At 36.8% G+C, this 23,109-nt stretch overlaps 1 protein-coding gene across 1 annotated transcript in view; it reads right to left on the bottom strand.

Annotated features, from left to right (window-relative positions):
* Positions 1-23,109, bottom strand: part of LOC148473298 (pancreatic secretory granule membrane major glycoprotein GP2-like) — a gene marked incomplete at its 5' end in the record, with an annotated part of 155,052 nt that overhangs the window by 80,038 nt on the left and 51,905 nt on the right. Inside the window, 2 exons of the mRNA XM_088459831.1 lie at positions 17,100-17,254; positions 21,637-21,857. Coding sequence (XP_088315957.1) covers positions 17,100-17,254; positions 21,637-21,857 — 376 coding nt within the window. The remainder of the gene's footprint in view (positions 1-17,099; positions 17,255-21,636; positions 21,858-23,109) is intronic.

Raw genomic sequence — 23,109 nt, 5'->3', positions numbered from 1 at the left:
TATATACATACTCTGGCCCATGTGTAATATATACATACTCTGACCCATGTGTAATATATACATACTCTGACCCATGTGTAATATATACATACTCTGGCCCATGTGTAATATATACATACTCTGACCCATGTGTAATATATACATACTCTGACCCATGTGTAATATATACATACTCTGACCCATGTGTAATAGATACATACTCTGACCCATGTGTAATAGATACATACTCTGACCCATGTGTAATATATACATACTCTGGTCCATGTGTAATATATACATACTCTGACCCATGTGTAATATACTGTATACATACTCTGGTCCATGTGTAATATATACATACTCTGATCCATGTGTAATATATACAGACTCTGACCCATGTGTAATATATACATACTCTGGTACATGTGTAATATATACATACTCTGGTCCATGTGTGATATATACATACTCTGACCCATGTGTAATAGATACATACTCTGACCCATGTGTTATAGATACATACTCTGACCCAAGTGTAATATATACATACTCTGGTCCATGTGTAATATATACATACTCTGATCCATGTGTAATATATACATACTCTGGTCCATGTGTAATATATACATACTCTGACCCTTGTGTAATATACTGTATACATACTCTGGTCCATGTGTAGTATATACATACTCTGATCCATGTGTAATATATACATACTCTGGTCCATGTGTAATATATACATACTCTGACCCATGTGTAATATATACATACTCTGGTCCATGTGTAATATTTACATACTCTGATCCATGTGTAATATATACATACTCTGACCCATGTGTAATATACTGTATACATACTCTGGTCCATGTGTAATATATGCATACTCTGATCCATGTGTAATATATACATACTCTGACCCATGTGTAATATACTGTATATATACTCTGACCCATGTGTAATATATACATACTCTGGTCCATGTGTAATATACTGTATACATACTCTGGTCCATGTGTAATATATACATACTCTGATCCATGTGTAATATATACATACTCTGACCCTTGTGTAATATACTGTATATATACTCTGACCCATGTGTAATATATACATACTCTGGTCCTTGTGTAATATACTGTATACATACTCTGACCTATGTGTAATATATACATACTCTGGTCCATGTGTAATATACTGTATACATACTCTGGTCCATGAGTAATATATACATACTCTGATCCATGTGTAATATATACATACTCTGGTCCATGTGTAAAATATACATACTCTGACCCATGTGTGATATATACATACTCTGGTCCATGTGTAATATATACATACTCTGGTCAATGTGTAATATATACATACTCTGACCCATGTGTAATATACTGTATACATACTCTGGTCCATGTGTAAGATATACATACTCTGATCCATGTGTAATATATACATACTCTGGTCCATGTGTAATATATACATACTCTGACCCATGTGTAATATACTGTATACATACTCTGGTCCATGTGTAATATATACATACTCTGATCCATGTGTAATATATACATACTCTGGTCCATGTGTAATATATACATACTCTGACCCATGTGTGATATATACATACTCTGGTCCATGTGTAATATATACATACTCTGGTCCATGTGTAATATATACATACTCTGGTCCATGTGTGATATATACATACTCTGACCCATGTGTAATAGATACATACTCTGACCCATGTGTTATAGATACATACTCTGACCCAAGTGTAATATATACATACTCTGGTCCATGTGTAATATATACATACTCTGACCCATGTGTAATATACTGTATACATACTCTAGTCCATGTGTAATATATACATACTCTGATCCATGTGTTATATATACATACTCTGGTCCATGTGTAATATATACATACTCTGACCCATGTGTAATATACTGTATACATACTCTGGTCCATGTGTAGTATATACATACTCTGATCCATGTGTAATATATACATACTCTGGTCCATGTGTAATATATACATACTCTGACCCATGTGTAATATATACATACTCTGGTCCATGTGTAATATATACATACTCTGATCCATGTGTAATATATACATACTCTGATCCATGTGTAATATACTGTATACATACTCTGGTCCATGTGTAATATATACATACTCTGATCCATGTGTAATATATACATACTCTGACCCTTGTGTAATATACTGTATATATACTCTGACCCATGTGTAATATATACATACTCTGGTCCTTGTGTAATATACTGTATACATACTCTGACCTATGTGTAATATATACATACTCTGGTCCATGTGTAATATACAGTATACATACTCTGGTCCATGAGTAATATATACATACTCTGATCCATGTGTAATATATACATACTCTGGTCCATGTGTAATATATACATACTCTGACCCATGTGTGATATATACATACTCTGGTCCATGTGTAATATATACATACTCTGGTCAATGTGTAATATATACATACTCTGACCCATGTGTAATATACTGTATACATACTCTGGTCCATGTGTAATATATACATACTCTGATCCATGTGTAATATATACATACTCTGGTCCATGTGTAATATATACATACTCTGACCCATGTGTAATATACTGTATACATACTCTGGTCCATGTGTAATATATACATACTCTGATCCATGTGTAATATATACATACTCTGGTCCATGTGTAATATATACATACTCTGACCCATGTGTGATATATACATACTCTGGTCCATGTGTAATATATACATACTCTGGTCAATGTGTAATATATACATACTCTGACCCATGTGTAATATACTGTATACATACTCTGGTCCATGTGTAATATATACATACTCTGACCCATGTGTGATATATACATACTCTGGTCCATGTGTAATATATACATACTCTGGTCCATGTGTAATATATACATACTCTGACCCATGTGTAATATACTGTATACATACTCTGGTCCATGTGTAATATATACATACTCTGATCCATGTGTAATATATACATACTCTGATCCATGTGTAATATATATACATACTCTGACCCATGTGTAATATATACATACTCTGACCCATGTGTAATATACTGTATATATACTCTGACCCATGTGTAATATATACATACTCTGGTCCATGTGTAATATACTGTATACATACTCTGACCCATGTGTAATATATACATACTCTGACCCATGTGTAATATATACATACTCTGACCCATGTGTAATATATACATACTCTGGTCCATGTGTAATATATACATACTCTGACCCATGTGTAATATACTGTATACATACTCTGGTCCATGTGTAATATTAACATACTCTGATCCATGTGTAATATATACATACTCTGGTCCATGTGTAATATATACATACTCTGACCCATGTGTAATATATACATACTCTGGCCCATGTGTAATATATACATACTCTGGTCCATGTGTAATATACACATACTCTGGTCCATGTGTGATATACTGTATACATACTCTGATCCATGTGTAATATATACATACTCTGGTCCATGTGTGATATATACATACTCTGACCCATGTGTAATATATACATACTCTGGTCCATGTGTAATATACTGTATACATACTCTGGTCCATGTGTACTATATACATACTCTGGTCCATGTGTAATATATACATACTCTGACCCATGTGTAATATACTGTATATATACTCTGACCCATGTGTAATATATACATACTCTGGTCCATGTGTAATATACTGTATACATACTCTGACCCATGTGTAATATATACATACTCTGACCCATGTGTAATATATACATACTATGATCTATGTGTAATATATACATACTCTGGTCCATGTGTAATATATACATACTCTGACCCATGTGTAATATACTGTATACATACTCTAGTCCATGTGTAATATATACATACTCTGATCCATGGGTAATATATACATACTCTGGTCCATGTGTAATATATACATACTCTGACCCATGTGTAATATACTGTATACATACTCTGGTCCATGTGTAATATATACATACTCTGACCCATGTGTAATATATACATACTCTGACCCATGTGTAATATACTGTATATATACTCTGACCCATGTGTAATATATACATACTCTGGTCCATGTGTAATATACTGTAAACATACTCTGGTCCATGAGTAATATATACATACTCTGACCCATGTGTAATATATACATACTCTGACCCATGTGTAATATATACATTCTCTGACCCATGTGTAATATATACTTACTCTGGTCCATGTGTAATATATGCATACACTGGTCCAAGTGTAATATACTGTATACATACTCTGGTCCATGTGTAATATGTACATACTCTGGTCCTTGTGTAATATACTGTATACATACTCTGGTATATGTGTAATATATTCATACTCTGGTCCATATGTACTATATACATACTCTGGTCCATGTGTAATATATACTTACTCTGGTCCATGTGTAATACATACATACCCTGGTCCATTTGTATTATATACATTCTCTGGTCCATGTGTAATGTATACATACTTTAGTCCATGTGTAATATATACATATTCTGGTCCCTGTGTAATATATACTTACTCTGGTCCATGTGTAATATATACATACTCTGACCCATGTGTAATATATACATACTCTGACCCATGTGTAATATACTGTATACATACTCTGGTCCATGTGTAATATATACATACTCTGGTCCATGTGTAATATATACATACTCTGGTCCTTGTGTAATATATACATACTTTGGTCCATGAGTGATATATACATACTCTGACCCATGTGTAATATATACATACTCTGACCCATGTGTAATATACTGTATACATACTCTGGTCCATGTGTAATATATACATACTCTGGTCAATGTGTGATATATACATACTCTGACCCATGTGTAATATATACATACTCTGACCCATGTGTAATATACTGTATACATACTCTGGCCCATGTGTAATATATACATACTCTGACCCATGTGTAATATACTGTATACATACTCTGGTCCATGTGTAATATATACATACTCTGGTCCATGTGCAATATATACATACTCTGACCCATGTTTAATATACTGTATACATACTCCGGTCCATGTGTAATATATACATACTCCGGTCCATGTGTACTATATACATACTCTGGTCCATGTGTACTATATACATACTCTGGCCCATGTGTAATATATACATACTCTGACCCATGTGTAATATATACATACTCTGACCCATGTGTAATATATACATTCTCTGGCCCATGTGTAATATATACTTACTCTGACCCATGTGTAATAGATACATACTCTGACCCATGTGTAATAGATACATACTCTGACCCATGTGTTATGTATACATACTCTGGCCAATGAGTAATATATACATACTCTGGTCCATGTGTAATATATACATACTCTGGTCCATGTGTGATATATACATACTCTGGTCCATGTGTGATATATACATACTCTGACCCATGTGTAATATATACATACTCTGACCCATGTGTAATATACTGTATACATATTCTGGTCCATGTGTAATATATACATACTCTGGTCCATGTGTAATATATACATACTCTGACCCATGTGTAATATATACATACTCTGACCCATGTGTAATATACTGTATACATACTCTGGCCCATGTGTAATATATACATACTCTGACCCATGTGTAATATACTGTATACATACTCAGGTCCATGTGTAATATATACATACTCCGGTCCATGTGTAATATATACATACTCTGACCCATGTGTAATATATACATTCTCTGACCCATGTGTAATATATACATACTCTGACTCATGTGTAATATATACATACTCTGGCCCATGTGTAATATATACATACTCTGGTCCATGTGTAATATATACATACTCTGACCCATGTGTAATAGATACATACTCTGACCCATGTGTAATAGATACATACTCTGACCCATGTGTAATAGATACATACTCTGATCCATGTGTAATAGATACATACTCTGACCCATGTGTAATATATACATACTATGGCCCTTGTGTAATATATACATACTCTGGTCCATGTGTAATATATACATACTCTGATCCATGTGTAATATATACATACTCTGACCCATGTGTAATATACTGTATACATACTCTGGTCCATGTGTAATATATACATACTCTGATCCATGTGTAATATATACATACTCTGACCCATGTGTAATATATACATACTCTGGTCCATGTGTAATATATACATACTCTGATCCATGTGTAATATATACATACTCTGGTCCATGTGTAATATATACATACTCTGACACATGTGTAATAGATACATACTCTGACCCATGTGTAATAGATACATACTCTGACCCATGTGTAATAGATACATACTCTGACCCATGTGTAATATATACATACTATGGTCCATGTGTGATATATACATACTCTGACCCATGTGTAATATATACATACTCTGACCCATGTGTAATATATACATACTCTGACCCATGTGTAATATACTGTATACATACTCTGGTCCATGTGTAATATATACATACTCCGGTCCATGTGTAATATATACATACTCTGGTCCATGTGTAATATATACATACTCTGGCCCATGTGTAATATATACATACTCTGACCCATGTGTAATATATACATACTCTGACCCATGTGTAATATATACATACTCTGGCCCATGTGTAATATATACATACTCTGACCCATGTGTAATATATACATACTCTGACCCATGTGTAATATATACATACTCTGACCCATGTGTAATAGATACATACTCTGACCCATGTGTAATAGATACATACTCTGACCCATGTGTAATATATACATACTCTGGTCCATGTGTAATATATACATACTCTGACCCATGTGTAATATACTGTATACATACTCTGGTCCATGTGTAATATATACATACTCTGATCCATGTGTAATATATACAGACTCTGACCCATGTGTAATATATACATACTCTGGTACATGTGTAATATATACATACTCTGGTCCATGTGTGATATATACATACTCTGACCCATGTGTAATAGATACATACTCTGACCCATGTGTTATAGATACATACTCTGACCCAAGTGTAATATATACATACTCTGGTCCATGTGTAATATATACATACTCTGATCCATGTGTAATATATACATACTCTGGTCCATGTGTAATATATACATACTCTGACCCTTGTGTAATATACTGTATACATACTCTGGTCCATGTGTAGTATATACATACTCTGATCCATGTGTAATATATACATACTCTGGTCCATGTGTAATATATACATACTCTGACCCATGTGTAATATATACATACTCTGGTCCATGTGTAATATTTACATACTCTGATCCATGTGTAATATATACATACTCTGACCCATGTGTAATATACTGTATACATACTCTGGTCCATGTGTAATATATGCATACTCTGATCCATGTGTAATATATACATACTCTGACCCATGTGTAATATACTGTATATATACTCTGACCCATGTGTAATATATACATACTCTGGTCCATGTGTAATATACTGTATACATACTCTGGTCCATGTGTAATATATACATACTCTGATCCATGTGTAATATATACATACTCTGACCCTTGTGTAATATACTGTATATATACTCTGACCCATGTGTAATATATACATACTCTGGTCCTTGTGTAATATACTGTATACATACTCTGACCTATGTGTAATATATACATACTCTGGTCCATGTGTAATATACTGTATACATACTCTGGTCCATGAGTAATATATACATACTCTGATCCATGTGTAATATATACATACTCTGGTCCATGTGTAAAATATACATACTCTGACCCATGTGTGATATATACATACTCTGGTCCATGTGTAATATATACATACTCTGGTCAATGTGTAATATATACATACTCTGACCCATGTGTAATATACTGTATACATACTCTGGTCCATGTGTAATATATACATACTCTGACCCATGTGTAATATACTGTATACATACTCTGGTCCATGTGTAATATATACATACTCTGATCCATGTGTAATATATACATACTCTGGTCCATGTGTAATATATACATACTCTGACCCATGTGTGATATATACATACTCTGGTCCATGTGTAATATATACATACTCTGGTCCATGTGTGATATATACATACTCTGACCCATGTGTAATAGATACATACTCTGACCCATGTGTTATAGATACATACTCTGACCCAAGTGTAATAGATACATACTCTGGTCCATGTGTAATATATACATACTCTGGTCCATGTGTAATATATACATACTCTGACCCATGTGTAATATATACATACTCTGGTCCATGTGTAATATATACATACTCTGATCCATGTGTAATATATACATACTCTGACCCATGTGTAATATACTGTATACATACTCTGGTCCATGTGTAATATATGCATACTCTGATCCATGTGTAATATATACATACTCTGACCCATGTGTAATATACTGTATATATACTCTGACCCATGTGTAATATATACATACTCTGGTCCATGTGTAATATACTGTATACATACTCTGGTCCATGTGTAATATATACATACTCTGATCCATGTGTAATATATACATACTCTGACCCTTGTGTAATATACTGTATATATACTCTGACCCATGTGTAATATATACATACTCTGGTCCTTGTGTAATATACTGTATACATACTCTGACCTATGTGTAATATATACATACTCTGGTCCATGTGTAATATACAGTATACATACTCTGGTCCATGAGTAATATATACATACTCTGATCCATGTGTAATATATACATACTCTGGTCCATGTGTAATATATACATACTCTGACCCATGTGTGATATATACATACTCTGGTCCATGTGTAATATATACATACTCTGGTCAATGTGTAATATATACATACTCTGACCCATGTGTAATATACTGTATACATACTCTGGTCCATGTGTAATATATACATACTCTGATCCATGTGTAATATATACATACTCTGGTCCATGTGTAATATATACATACTCTGACCCATGTGTAATATACTGTATACATACTCTGGTCCATGTGTAATATATACATACTCTGATCCATGTGTAATATATACATACTCTGGTCCATGTGTAATATATACATACTCTGGTCCATGTGTAATATATACATACTCTGACCCATGTGTGATATATACATACTCTGATCCATGTGTAATATATACATACTCTGGTCAATGTGTAATATATACGTACTCTGACCCATGTGTAATATACTGTATACATACTCTGGTCCATGTGTAATATATACATACTCTGACCCATGTGTGATATATACATACTCTGGTCCATGTGTAATATATACATACTCTGGTCCATGTGTAATATATACATACTCTGACCCATGTGTAATATACTGTATACATACTCTGGTCCATGTGTAATATATACATACTCTGATCCATGTGTAATATATACATACTCTGATCCATGTGTAATATATATACATACTCTGACCCATGTGTAATATATACATACTCTGACCCATGTGTAATATACTGTATATATACTCTGACCCATGTGTAATATATACATACTCTGGTCCATGTGTAATATACTGTATACATACTCTGGTCCATGTGTAATATATACATACTCTGACCCATGTGTAATATATACATACTCTGGTCCATGTGTAATATATACATACTCTGACCCATGTGTAATATACTGTATACATACTCTGGTCCATGTGTAATATTAACATACTCTGATCCATGTGTAATATATACATACTCTGGTCCATGTGTAATATATACATACTCTGACCCATGTGTAATATATACATACTCTGGCCCATGTGTAATATATACATACTCTGGTCCATGTGTAATATACACATACTCTGGTCCATGTGTGATATACTGTATACATACTCTGATCCATGTGTAATATATACATACTCTGGTCCATGTGTGATATATACATACTCTGACCCATGTGTAATATATACATACTCTGGTCCATGTGTAATATACTGTATACATACTCTGGTCCATGTGTACTATATACATACTCTGGTCCATGTGTAATATATACATACTCTGACCCATGTGTAATATACTGTATATATACTCTGACCCATGTGTAATATATACATACTCTGGTCCATGTGTAATATACTGTATACATACTCTGACCCATGTGTAATATATACATACTCTGACCCATGTGTAATATATACATACTATGATCTATGTGTAATATATACATACTCTGGTCCATGTGTAATATATACATACTCTGACCCATGTGTAATATACTGTATACATACTCTAGTCCATGTGTAATATATACATACTCTGATCCATGGGTAATATATACATACTCTGGTCCATGTGTAATATATACATACTCTGACCCATGTGTAATATACTGTATACATACTCTGGTCCATGTGTAATATATACATACTCTGACCCATGTGTAATATATACATACTCTGACCCATGTGTAATATACTGTATATATACTTTGACCCATGTGTAATATATACATACTCTGGTCCATGTGTAATATACTGTAAACATACTCTGGTCCATGTGTAATATATACATACTCTGACCCATGTGTAATATATACATTCTCTGACCCATGTGTAATATATACTTACTCTGGTCCATGTGTAATATATGCATACACTGGTCCAAGTGTAATATACTGTATACATACTCTGGTCCATGTGTAATATGTACATACTCTGGTCCTTGTGTAATATACTGTATACATACTCTGGTATATGTGTAATATATTCATACTCTGGTCCATATGTACTATATACATACTCTGGTCCATGTGTAATATATACTTACTCTGGTCCATGTGTAATACATACATACCCTGGTCCATTTGTATTATATACATTCTCTGGTCCATGTGTAATGTATACATACTTTAGTCCATGTGTAATATATACATATTCTGGTCCCTGTGTAATATATACTTACTCTGGTCCATGTGTAATATATACATACTCTGACCCATGTGTAATATATACATACTCTGACCCATGTGTAATATACTGTATACATACTCTGGTCCATGTGTAATATATACATACTCTGGTCCATGTGTAATATATACATACTCTGGTCCTTGTGTAATATATACATACTCTGGTCCATGAGTGATATATACATACTCTGACCCATGTGTAATATATACATACTCTGACCCATGTGTAATATACTGTATACATACTCTGGTCCATGTGTAATATATACATACTCTGGTCAATGTGTGATATATACATACTCTGACCCATGTGTAATATATACATACTCTGACCCATGTGTAATATACTGTATACATACTCTGGCCCATGTGTAATATATACATACTCTGACCCATGTGTAATATACTGTATACATACTCTGGTCCATGTGTAATATATACATACTCTGGTCCATGTGCAATATATACATACTCTGACCCATGTTTAATATACTGTATACATACTCCGGTCCATGTGTAATATATACATACTCTGGTCCATGTGTACTATATACATACTCTGGCCCATGTGTAATATATACATACTCTGACCCATGTGTAATATATACATACTCTGACCCATGTGTAATATATACATTCTCTGGCCCATGTGTAATATATACTTACTCTGACCCATGTGTAATAGATACATACTCTGACCCATGTGTAATAGATACATACTCTGACCCATGTGTTATATATACATACTCTGGCCAATGAGTAATATATACATACTCTGGTCCATGTGTAATATATACATACTCTGGTCCATGTGTGATATATACATACTCTGGTCCATGTGTGATATATACATACTCTGACCCATGTGTAATATATACATACTCTGACCCATGTGTAATATACTGTATACATATTCTGGTCCATGTGTAATATATACATACTCTGGTCCATGTGTAATATATACATACTCTGACCCATGTGTAATATATACATACTCTGACCCATGTGTAATATACTGTATACATACTCTGGCCCATGTGTAATATATACATACTCTGACCCATGTGTAATATACTGTATACATACTCAGGTCCATGTGTAATATATACATACTCCGGTCCATGTGTAATATATACATACTCTGACCCATGTGTAATATATACATTCTCTGACCCATGTGTAATATATACATACTCTGACTCATGTGTAATATATACATACTCTGGCCCATGTGTAATATATACATACTCTGGTCCATGTGTAATATATACATACTCTGACCCATGTGTAATAGATACATACTCTGACCCATGTGTAATAGATACATACTCTGACCCATGTGTAATAGATACATACTCTGATCCATGTGTAATAGATACATACTCTGACCCATGTGTAATATATACATACTCTGGCCCATGTGTAATATATACATACTCTGGTCCATGTGTAATATATACATACTCTGATCCATGTGTAATATATACATACTCTGACCCATGTGTAATATACTGTATACATACTCTGGTCCATGTGTAATATATACATACTCTGATCCATGTGTAATATATACATACTCTGACCCATGTGTAATATACTGTATATATACTCTGACCCATGTGTAATATATACATACTCTGGTCCATGTGTAATATACTTTATACATACTCTGGTCCATGTGTAATATATACATACTCTGATCCATGTGTAATATATACATACTCTGACCCTTGTGTAATATACTGTATATATACTCTGACCCATGTGTAATATATACATACTCTGACCCTTGTGTAATATACTGTATATATACTCTGACCCATGTGTAATATATACATACTCTGGTCCTTGTGTAATATACTGTATACATACTCTGACCTATGTGTAATATATACATACTCTGGTCCATGTGTAATATACTGTATACATACTCTGGTCCATGAGTAATATATACATACTCTGACCCATGTGTAATATATACATACTCTGGTCCATGTGTGATATATACATACTCTGACCCATGTGTAATATATACATACTCTGACCCATGTGTAATATATACATACTCTGACCCATGTGTAATATACTGTATACATACTCTGGTCCATGTGTAATATATACATACTCCGGTCCATGTGTAATATATACATACTCTGGTCCATGTGTAATATATACATACTCTGGCCCATGTGTAATATATACATACTCTGACCCATGTGTAATATATACATACTCTGACCCATGTGTAATATATACATACTCTGGCCCATGTGTAATATATACATACTCTGACCCATGTGTAATATATACATACTCTGACCCATGTGTAATATATACATACTCTGACCCATGTGTAATAGATACATACTCTGACCCATGTGTAATAGATACATACTCTGACCCATGTGTAATAGATACATACTCTGACTCATGTGTAATATATACATACTCTGGCCCATGTGTAATATATACATACTCTGGTCCATGTGTAATATATACATACTCTGACCCATGTGTAATAGATACATACTCTGACCCATGTGTAATAGATACATACTCTGACCCATGTGTAATAGATACATACTCTTACCCATGTGTAATAGATACATACTCTGACCCATGTGTAATAGATACATACTCTGGTCCATGTGTAATATATACATACTCTGATCCATGTGTAATATATACATACTCTGACCCATGTGTAATATACTGTATACATACTCTGGTCCATGTGTAATATATACATACTCTGATCCATGTGTAATATATACATACTCTGACCCATGTGTAATATACTGTATATATACTCTGACCCATGTGTAATATATACATACTCTGGTCCATGTGTAATATACTGTATACATACTCTGGTCCATGTGTAATATATACATACTCTGATCCATGTGTAATATATACATACTCTGACCCTTGTGTAATATACTGTCTATATACTCTGACCCATGTGTAATATATACATACTCTGACCCTTGTGTAATATACTGTATATATACTCTGACCCATGTGTAAAATATACATACTCTGGTCCTTGTGTAATATACTGTATACATACTCTGACCTATGTGTAATATATACATACTCTGGTCCATGTGTAATATACTGTATACATACTCTGGTCCATGAGTAATATATACTTACTCTGACCCATGTGTAATATATACATACTCTGGTCCATGTGTGATATATACATACTCTGACCCATGTGTAATATATACATACTCTGACCCATGTGTAATATACTGTATACATACTCTGGTCCATGTGTAATATATACATACTCCGGTCCATGTGTAATATATACATACTCTGGTCCATGTGTAATATATACATACTCTGGCCCATGTGTAATATATACATACTCTGACCCATGTGTAATATATACATACTCTGACCCATGTGTAATATATACATACTCTGGCCCATGTGTAATATATACATACTCTAACCCATGTGTAATATATACATACTCTGACCCATGTATAATATATACATACTCTGACCCATGTGTAATAGATACATACTCTGACCCATGTGTAATAGATACATACTCTGACCCATGTGTAATATACTGTATACATACTCTGGTCCATGTGTAAAATATACATACTCTGACCCATGTGTAATATACTGTATACATACTCTGGTCCATGTGTAATATATACATACTCTGATCCATGTGTAATATATGCAGACTCTGACCCATGTGTAATATATACATACTCTGGTCCATGTGTAATATATACATACTCTGGTCCATGTGTGATATATACATACTCTGACCCATGTGTAATAGATACATACTCTGACCCATGTGTTATAGATACATAATCTGACCCAAGTGTAATATATACATACTCTGGTCCATGTGTAATATATACATACTCTGACCCATGTGTAATATACTGTATACATACTCTAGTCCATGTGTAATATATACATACTCTGATCCATGTGTAATATATACATACTCTGACCCATGTGTAATATACTGTATATATACTCTGACCCATGTGTAATATATACATACTCTGGTCCATGTGTAATATATACATACTCTGGTCCATGTGTAATATATACATACTCGGACCCATGTGTAATATACTGTATACATACTCTGGTCCATGTGTAGTATATACATACTCTGATCCATGTGTAATATATACATACTCTGGTCCATGTGTAATATATACATACTCTGACCCATGTGTAATATATACATACTCTGGTCAATGTGTAATATATACATACTCTGACCCATGTGTAATATACTGTATACATACTCTGGTCCATGTGTAATATATACATACTCTGATCCATGTGTAATATATACATACTCTGGTCCATGTGTAATATATACATACTCTGACCCATGTGTAATATACTGTATACATACTCTGGTCCATGTGTAATATATACATACTCTGACCCATGTGTAATATATACATACTCTGACCCATGTGTAATATACTGTATACATACTCTGGTCCATGTGTAATATATACATACTCTGACCCATGTGTGATATATACATACTCTGGTCCATGTGTAATATATACATACTCTGGTCCATGTGTAATATATACATACTCTGACCCATGTGTAATATACTGAATACATACTCTGGTCCATGTGTAATATATACATACTCTGATCCATGTGTAATATATACATACTCTGATCCATGTGTAATATATACATACTCTGACCCATGTGTAATATACTGTATACATACTCTGGTCCATGTGTAATATATACATACTCTGACCCATGTGTAATATATACATACTCTGACCCATGTGTAATATACTGTATACATACTCTGGTCCATGTGTAATATATACATACTCTGGTCCATGTGTAATATACTGTATACATACTCTGACCCATGTGTAATATATACATACTCTGACCCATGTGTAATATATACATACTCTGGTCCATGTGTAATATATACATACTCTGGTCCATGTGTAATATATACATACTCTGACCCATGTGTAATATACTGTATACATACTCTGGTCCATGTGTAATATATACATACTCTGATCCATGTGTAATATATACATACTCTGGTCCATGTGTAATATATACATACTCTGACCCATGTGTAATATACTGTATACATAGTCTGGCCCATGTGTAATATATACATACTCTGACCCATGTGTAATATATACATACTCTGACCCATGTGTAATATACTGTATATATACTCTGACCCATGTGTAATATATACATACTCTGGTCCATGTGTAATATACTGTATACATACTCTGACCCATGTGTAATATATACATACTCTGATCCATGTGTAATATATACATACTCTGGTCCATGTGTAATATATACATACTCTGGTCCATGTGTAATATATACAGACTCTGACCCATGTGTAATATATACATACTCTGGTCCATGTGTAATATATACATACTCTGGTCCATGTGTATTAAATACATACTCTGGTCCATGTGTAATATATACATACTCTGGTCCATGTGTAATATATACATACTCTGGTCCATGTGTATTAAATACATACTCTGGTCCATGTGTAATATATACATACTCTGGTCCATGTGTAATATACTGTATACATACTCTGACCCATGTGTAATATATACATACTCTGGTCCATGTGTGATATATACATACTCTGGTCCATGTGTAATATACTGTATACATACTCTGACCCATGTGTAATATATACATACTCTGACCCATGTGTAATATATTCATACTCTGGTCCATGTGTAATATATACATACTCTGGTCCATGTGTAATATATACAGACTCTGACCCATGTGTAATATATACATACTCTGGTCCATGTGTAATATATACATACTCTGGTCCATGTGTATTAAATACATACTCTGGTCCATGTGTAATATATACATACTCTGGTCCATGTGTAATATATACATACTCTGGTCCATGTGTAATATATACATACTCTGACCCATGTGTAATATATACATACTCTGGCCCATAAATAGACTTGTACCTGTTTTCATATTGCACTGACAATACGAACTGTGACTCATAGGACACGGCGTAAGCACAGGAGAAGGTAAACGCCAATTCCTCGCTGGATGATGTGCGCATTTCTCTGGGCTGAATGTACTCAGTATTTGACAAAGTCACATGTGATGAATTCATCTACAGGGATAAGAAAGTTTCATCTTATAATAATGTCAATGAATAGATTATTTATGAAAAAAGTAGCATACTGTATATACATTTTACTGTGATGTCACACACACATACACCGGCTGTACACCAGCACACACACAGATAGAGGCACTAATGCTATCACTGTGATGTAATGCAGTCACACATACATACACCGGCTGTACACCAGCACACACACAGATAGAGGCGCTAATGCTATCACTGTGATGTAATGCAGTCACACATACAGACACCGGCTGATCACCAGCACACACACAGATAGAGGCGCTAATGCTATCACTGTGATGTAATGCAGTCACACATACAGACACCGGCTGATCACCAGCATACACACAGATAGAGGCGCTAATGCTATCACTGTGATGTAATGCAGTCACACACACATACACCGGCTGATCACCAGCACACACACAGATAGAGGCACTAATGCTATCACTGTGATGTAATGCAGTCACACATACAGACACCGGCTGATCACCAGCACACACACAGATAGAGGCACTAATGCTATCACTGTGATGTAATGCAGTCACACACAAATACACCGGCTGATCACCAGCACACACACAGATAGAGGCACTAATGCTATCACTGTGATGTAAAGCAGTCACACATACAGACACCGGCTGATCACCAGCACACACACAGATAGAGGCACTAATGCTATCACTGTGATGTAATGCAGTCACACACAAATACACCGGCTGATCACCAGCACACACACAGATAGAGGCACTAATGCTATCACTGTGATGTAATGCAGTCACACACACAGACACCAGCTGATCACCAGCACACACACAGACAGAGGCGCTAATGCTATCACTGTGATGTAATGCAGTCACACACACATACACCGGCTGATCACCAGCACACACACAGATAGAGGCGCTAATGCTATCACTGTGATGTAATGCAGTCACACACACATACACCGGCTGATCACCAGCACACACACAGATAGAGGCACTAATGCTATCACTGTGATGTAATGCAGTCACACACACATACACCGGCTGATCACCAGCACACACACACAGATAGAGGCGCTAATGCTATCACTGTGATGTAATGCAGTCACACACACATACACCGGCTGTGCACCAGCACACACACAGATAGAGGCGCTAATGCTATCACTGTGATGTAATGCAGTCACACACATACACCGGCTGATCACCAGCACACACACAGACAGAGGCGCTAATGCTATCACTGTGATGTAATGCAGTCACACACATACACCGGCTGTGCACCAGCACACAGACAGATAGAGGCGCTAATGCTATCACTGTGATGTAATGCAGTCACACACACAGACACCGGCTGATCACCAGCACAAACACAGACAGAGGCGCTAATGCTATCACTGTGATGTAATGCAGTCACACCTACATATACCGGCTGTACACCAGCACACACACAGACAGAGGCGCTACTGCTATCACTGTGATGTAATGCAGTCACACACACATACACCGGCTGTACACCAGCACACAGACAGATAGAGGCGCTAATGCTATCACTGTGATGTAATGCAGTCACACACACATACACCGGCTGTGCACCAGCACACACACAGATAGAGGCGCTAATGCTATCACTGTGATGTAATGCAGTCACACATACATACACCGGCTGTGCACCAGCACACACACAGATAGAGGCGCTAATGCTATCACTGTGATGTAATGCAGTCACACACACATACACCGGCTGATCACCAGCACACACACAGATAGAGGCACTAATGCTATCACTGTGATGTAATGCAGTCACACATACAGACACCGGCTGATCACCAGCACACACACAGATAGAGGCGCTAATGCTATCACTGTGATGTGATCTGAGAACACTGCCACCACTGCCATTACATGTACTGAGGACACTGCCAGCAACCCTCGCACTGCCGACAGAGTCAGCAAACCTGCAATGAGGACACCGCTGGCACCTCTGCACTGCCGACACAGCCACCATCCTGCACTATGACACCGCTGGCACCCCCCAGCACTGCCAACACAGTCAGCAAACCTGCACTAAAGACACTGCTGGAACCCCCGCACTGCAGACACAGCCAGCAAACCTGCACTAAAGACACCGCTGGCACACCCGCACTGCCGACATCACCGGTACCCTTCACTGAGGACACTGCCAGCACCGCAGCACTGCCATTCCATGTACTGAGGACACCATCAGCAACCCCGCTCTGCTTACACTGCAGTCACAGTAAGTGCACTATTGGTGTATCCAACCCACACTGTATAACACACTGTATCCGTGCTGGAAATTAGAATCTGAGCTGCCACATGTTAGTGCCGCCCACTGTCACTTAGCTTAGTCAGCCAGCTAGCTGGATGCAACCTTTTGGCCTTAACTAGATGAAAAAAATAATATTGTGAAGTGGTCAAAATTGATTGGAGATGACTGGAAATATATGTTGTTGAGGTTAATTATACTGTAGGAACAAAAAATGGCCCATTTTATGTGATTTTAGCGGTTTTTATGATTTTTTTAAGAGAAAATCCAGATCTAAAACCAAAACACGGAGGTGAGGTTTTGGCAAAACCAATCCAGATCCAATACAAGGGGAGATCCAGATCCAAAACCAAAACACGAGGGTCGGCGCACATCTCATTCTCTACTATATGTATTTTATGGTTTTTATACATTTTCTATTCAGTATTGAATATATGTAGGAACTGGTTCATTAGATTTATTTTGGTTTACTGGTAACTTATCAGCACTTTATAGTCTCTCTGTATTTGTATAAAGAGCTTTCTGCCCTCCCGTCCTGTACAGCTGTTATACGGCCTCTCCCATAGACTATACCTATAGATTTGCATTCAGACTTCTCTCTTTGTTGAACACACTTTAACCATTGTCTCAGTGATCTCCAGTGTATTGTTCTCTGGCTTATTTATGTAGCCCCCAAATAGTATCCCCATGACCACCTGCTGCTCTATGCCCAGGTAAGTTAGCCCTCCAGCCGATGGATCTACTAAGACAGACAGATACTAATCTTCCTTATTCTGTTACATTAACTCTTTCTTACAGATGGAAACACAGGAGGAGATTTCTAGCGTCTAAGTGTAGCTCTTTGATCCAGTACAATATTTTTATTTTCCCTTCTCTCATTTCATATAAAAGAAAAACGCCATAAATTGCTGATTTCACTGAGATTTACTATCTCTTTTCTTAGTGCTACAGCCTCCATAGGTCTGTATAGGAGGGGATCACTTATGCGATTTAGCTTTCTTTTCTCCAAATAGTAACACCATTTCTCTATCGTGCTATCCTAGGTGGGGATATTAATTGTATGAGTGGATAAAAAAATAAAGGAAATGAAAATAGTAATTTAGATCCCACATGACACTTTATCTATGATCTGTCCCATTACTTCAGTGTATTCTAACATTATACAAAACGCTATATTAGACATCACCTAGAAATGTAGATGTTGGGTGGGAGTCTATTTAGACGACAAGGAATAAGGGCCCTCATTCAGAGCCGTACGCTCTGAGCAGAGCGCACGCTCTGAATGAGGGCCGGGCTCCATTTTCATGGAGCGTCCTCCTGGACGCTCGTATAGCTGTGGGTCACCACCCACAGGCTATACGAGCGTGCATTTTGATGGCTGCGATGGTCGTGACCATCGCGACCATCGAAATTGCGAGCCGGAGCCTGCGGTTGAGGTTTTCAACCGCAAGCTCCAGAGTGATTTTGGCTCTATCAGAGCCAAAATCACTCCCACTGACATCACTAGTGATGTCAGTGGGCCGGCTTCTGACGGGAGGCGTTCCCGTGGGAACGCCCCCGTCAGGGAGGTACGCCCCCGGCACGCCCACCAAAGGGGGCGTGCTGTCAATCAACATTGACAGCACGCCCCCTTTGATCGGACACAACGAGCGAAGGAAAGTCCTTTGCTCGTCGTGTCTGGCGCATGCGCACGACGGAGCTCCCTCCGTCGTGCGCATGCTCAGTGAAGACCATCGACCCACTTGTGAGCGGACAGCCGCTCGCAAGTGGGTCTGAATCAGGCCCAAGGTCTCTTCCCTCCTTGTATCCTGCCCATGAGGTACAGTAGGAGGCTTGTAGGTCATATGCTGCTTAGTGCACGAGGAAAGGAGATCACTCGCTCAGATGTCAGGTTACGCATCACATTACGCATTTCAGACATTTTTAAGTGCTTATATTTTTTTTTCTTTATTGAGTGAGATTTGTCTGTTACTTGATGGAGGAATTGAAGAACATAATATATTATACAGTATATCACTGACAGTCATTTGCAGATCTGACAACACTTCCAGGCAAACGCAAGATTTAAATATAGGACACTAATGTTTTACCTGAGCGATGTTCCCGCACCATCCTTTGGCTGCTTTTGCTTGTATACTCCATACATGCACATTGTCGATGACACCAGGATACGGGTAGGTGCAGTCACTGGAGTTGTCAATCAGATGGGCGCTGCTATAGTCATACCCCAGTAGCTCCAGTTGGCAGATACTGACAGATATTATCATTGAACCATCATCACATTGCACCGTAGGCTTCACGTCTGTAATTGCTGAACATAAACATATATATATGATTTTTATTAATAGAAACACTGAGGTACATGTATCTCATGGTAAGTACAGTAATCGCTGCGTACCAGAAAGCAGAAGGCAAACACCAGCAAAGTAACAGAAGGCATTAGTCCTGTACCATAAACTTACCTACTCTCCCAGGACAGCCGGGAGGCTTCCAAAAATCGTGTACAGCTCCCAGACACCCGGAAGAGTGGGCAAGTCTCCCAGGGCTGGCCGCCACACCTTTGCACCCCCGTCCTGGCAGCTGCCAATTACTGAGCAAAAGTAGGTGGTCCAGGGGTGCTGACCACCTATGCTGCTGCTTTATTTCCTCTTGATGTCTGGCTGCTTCCTATATGTAGCATTGCTGGGGCTGTGCTGAGCTTAGGCAGAGATGTACAGTATGTGAGACCAATGTCTTCACACATCTCCCATGTTATTATGTCTGTGCCAGTGTAGAAGCTGCAGTGCCCCAAACTCTGAAGCATGATTGACATGACACCGCTGGTGTTAGGGATACGCAAAATGGCACAGGCGCCGTAGAGAGTGCTGGGAGGGATCCCACGAAAACGGCATTATCGGAGTTTTGACCTCATTTCTGGCTTTAGTGCATTGTACCATAAAAAAAGAGAACCCAAATTTAGGAGGACCTATACGGGGGTTGGCAGACAGAAGACTCTATTTGGGGGGCACACTTTCTATCTATAACTGATTTGCTTTTAAATATTTAAATGTTACTTATATTTTATACCCTTAAAAAATTTAGAACCAAATGTACTATACGGTTCACTAGTTCCTTACATAACATTTTCTGGAAACAAACATATTTATTGATTATTTTTATTGATATCAATAGAAACTGACGGCTCTTACTAACTGACGACTATTACACCCTGAGGCAATTGATGAATGACCACACTTGTCACATGGGGTAGAATCCAGTCTGGGATAGTTTGCTTTTTTTTTTTCAATAAACTGGATTAGCTTCACCTAAACTCGGGTGATTTGAGGCTCATGAGACTTGCAAATTTACCAAGAAGTGAGTTTAGCTGAGAGTGAGATGTCCGATGGTGGAGCAGAATGAGATTTCTCCCCCGAGTAGCAGCTTTGCAGGATATTTCTCCCCCGAGATTGCAGTGTCTTCTCCCTGCAAAACTCTCCCGAGCTAGCAGCCTGCACATACTGAATTAATGAGATATGTATAAGCTGCTTGTGTTCTAACCTGTCAAAATACGGGTAAAAAAAAAA

Source organism: Taudactylus pleione, unplaced genomic scaffold (assembly GCF_031769625.1).
Source record: "Taudactylus pleione unplaced genomic scaffold, aTauple2 ptg000937l, whole genome shotgun sequence".
Lineage (NCBI taxonomy): Eukaryota > Metazoa > Chordata > Amphibia > Anura > Myobatrachidae > Taudactylus > Taudactylus pleione.
Note: the sequence above shows the minus strand (reverse complement) of the source record. Positions and strands in the feature narration are given on the sequence as shown.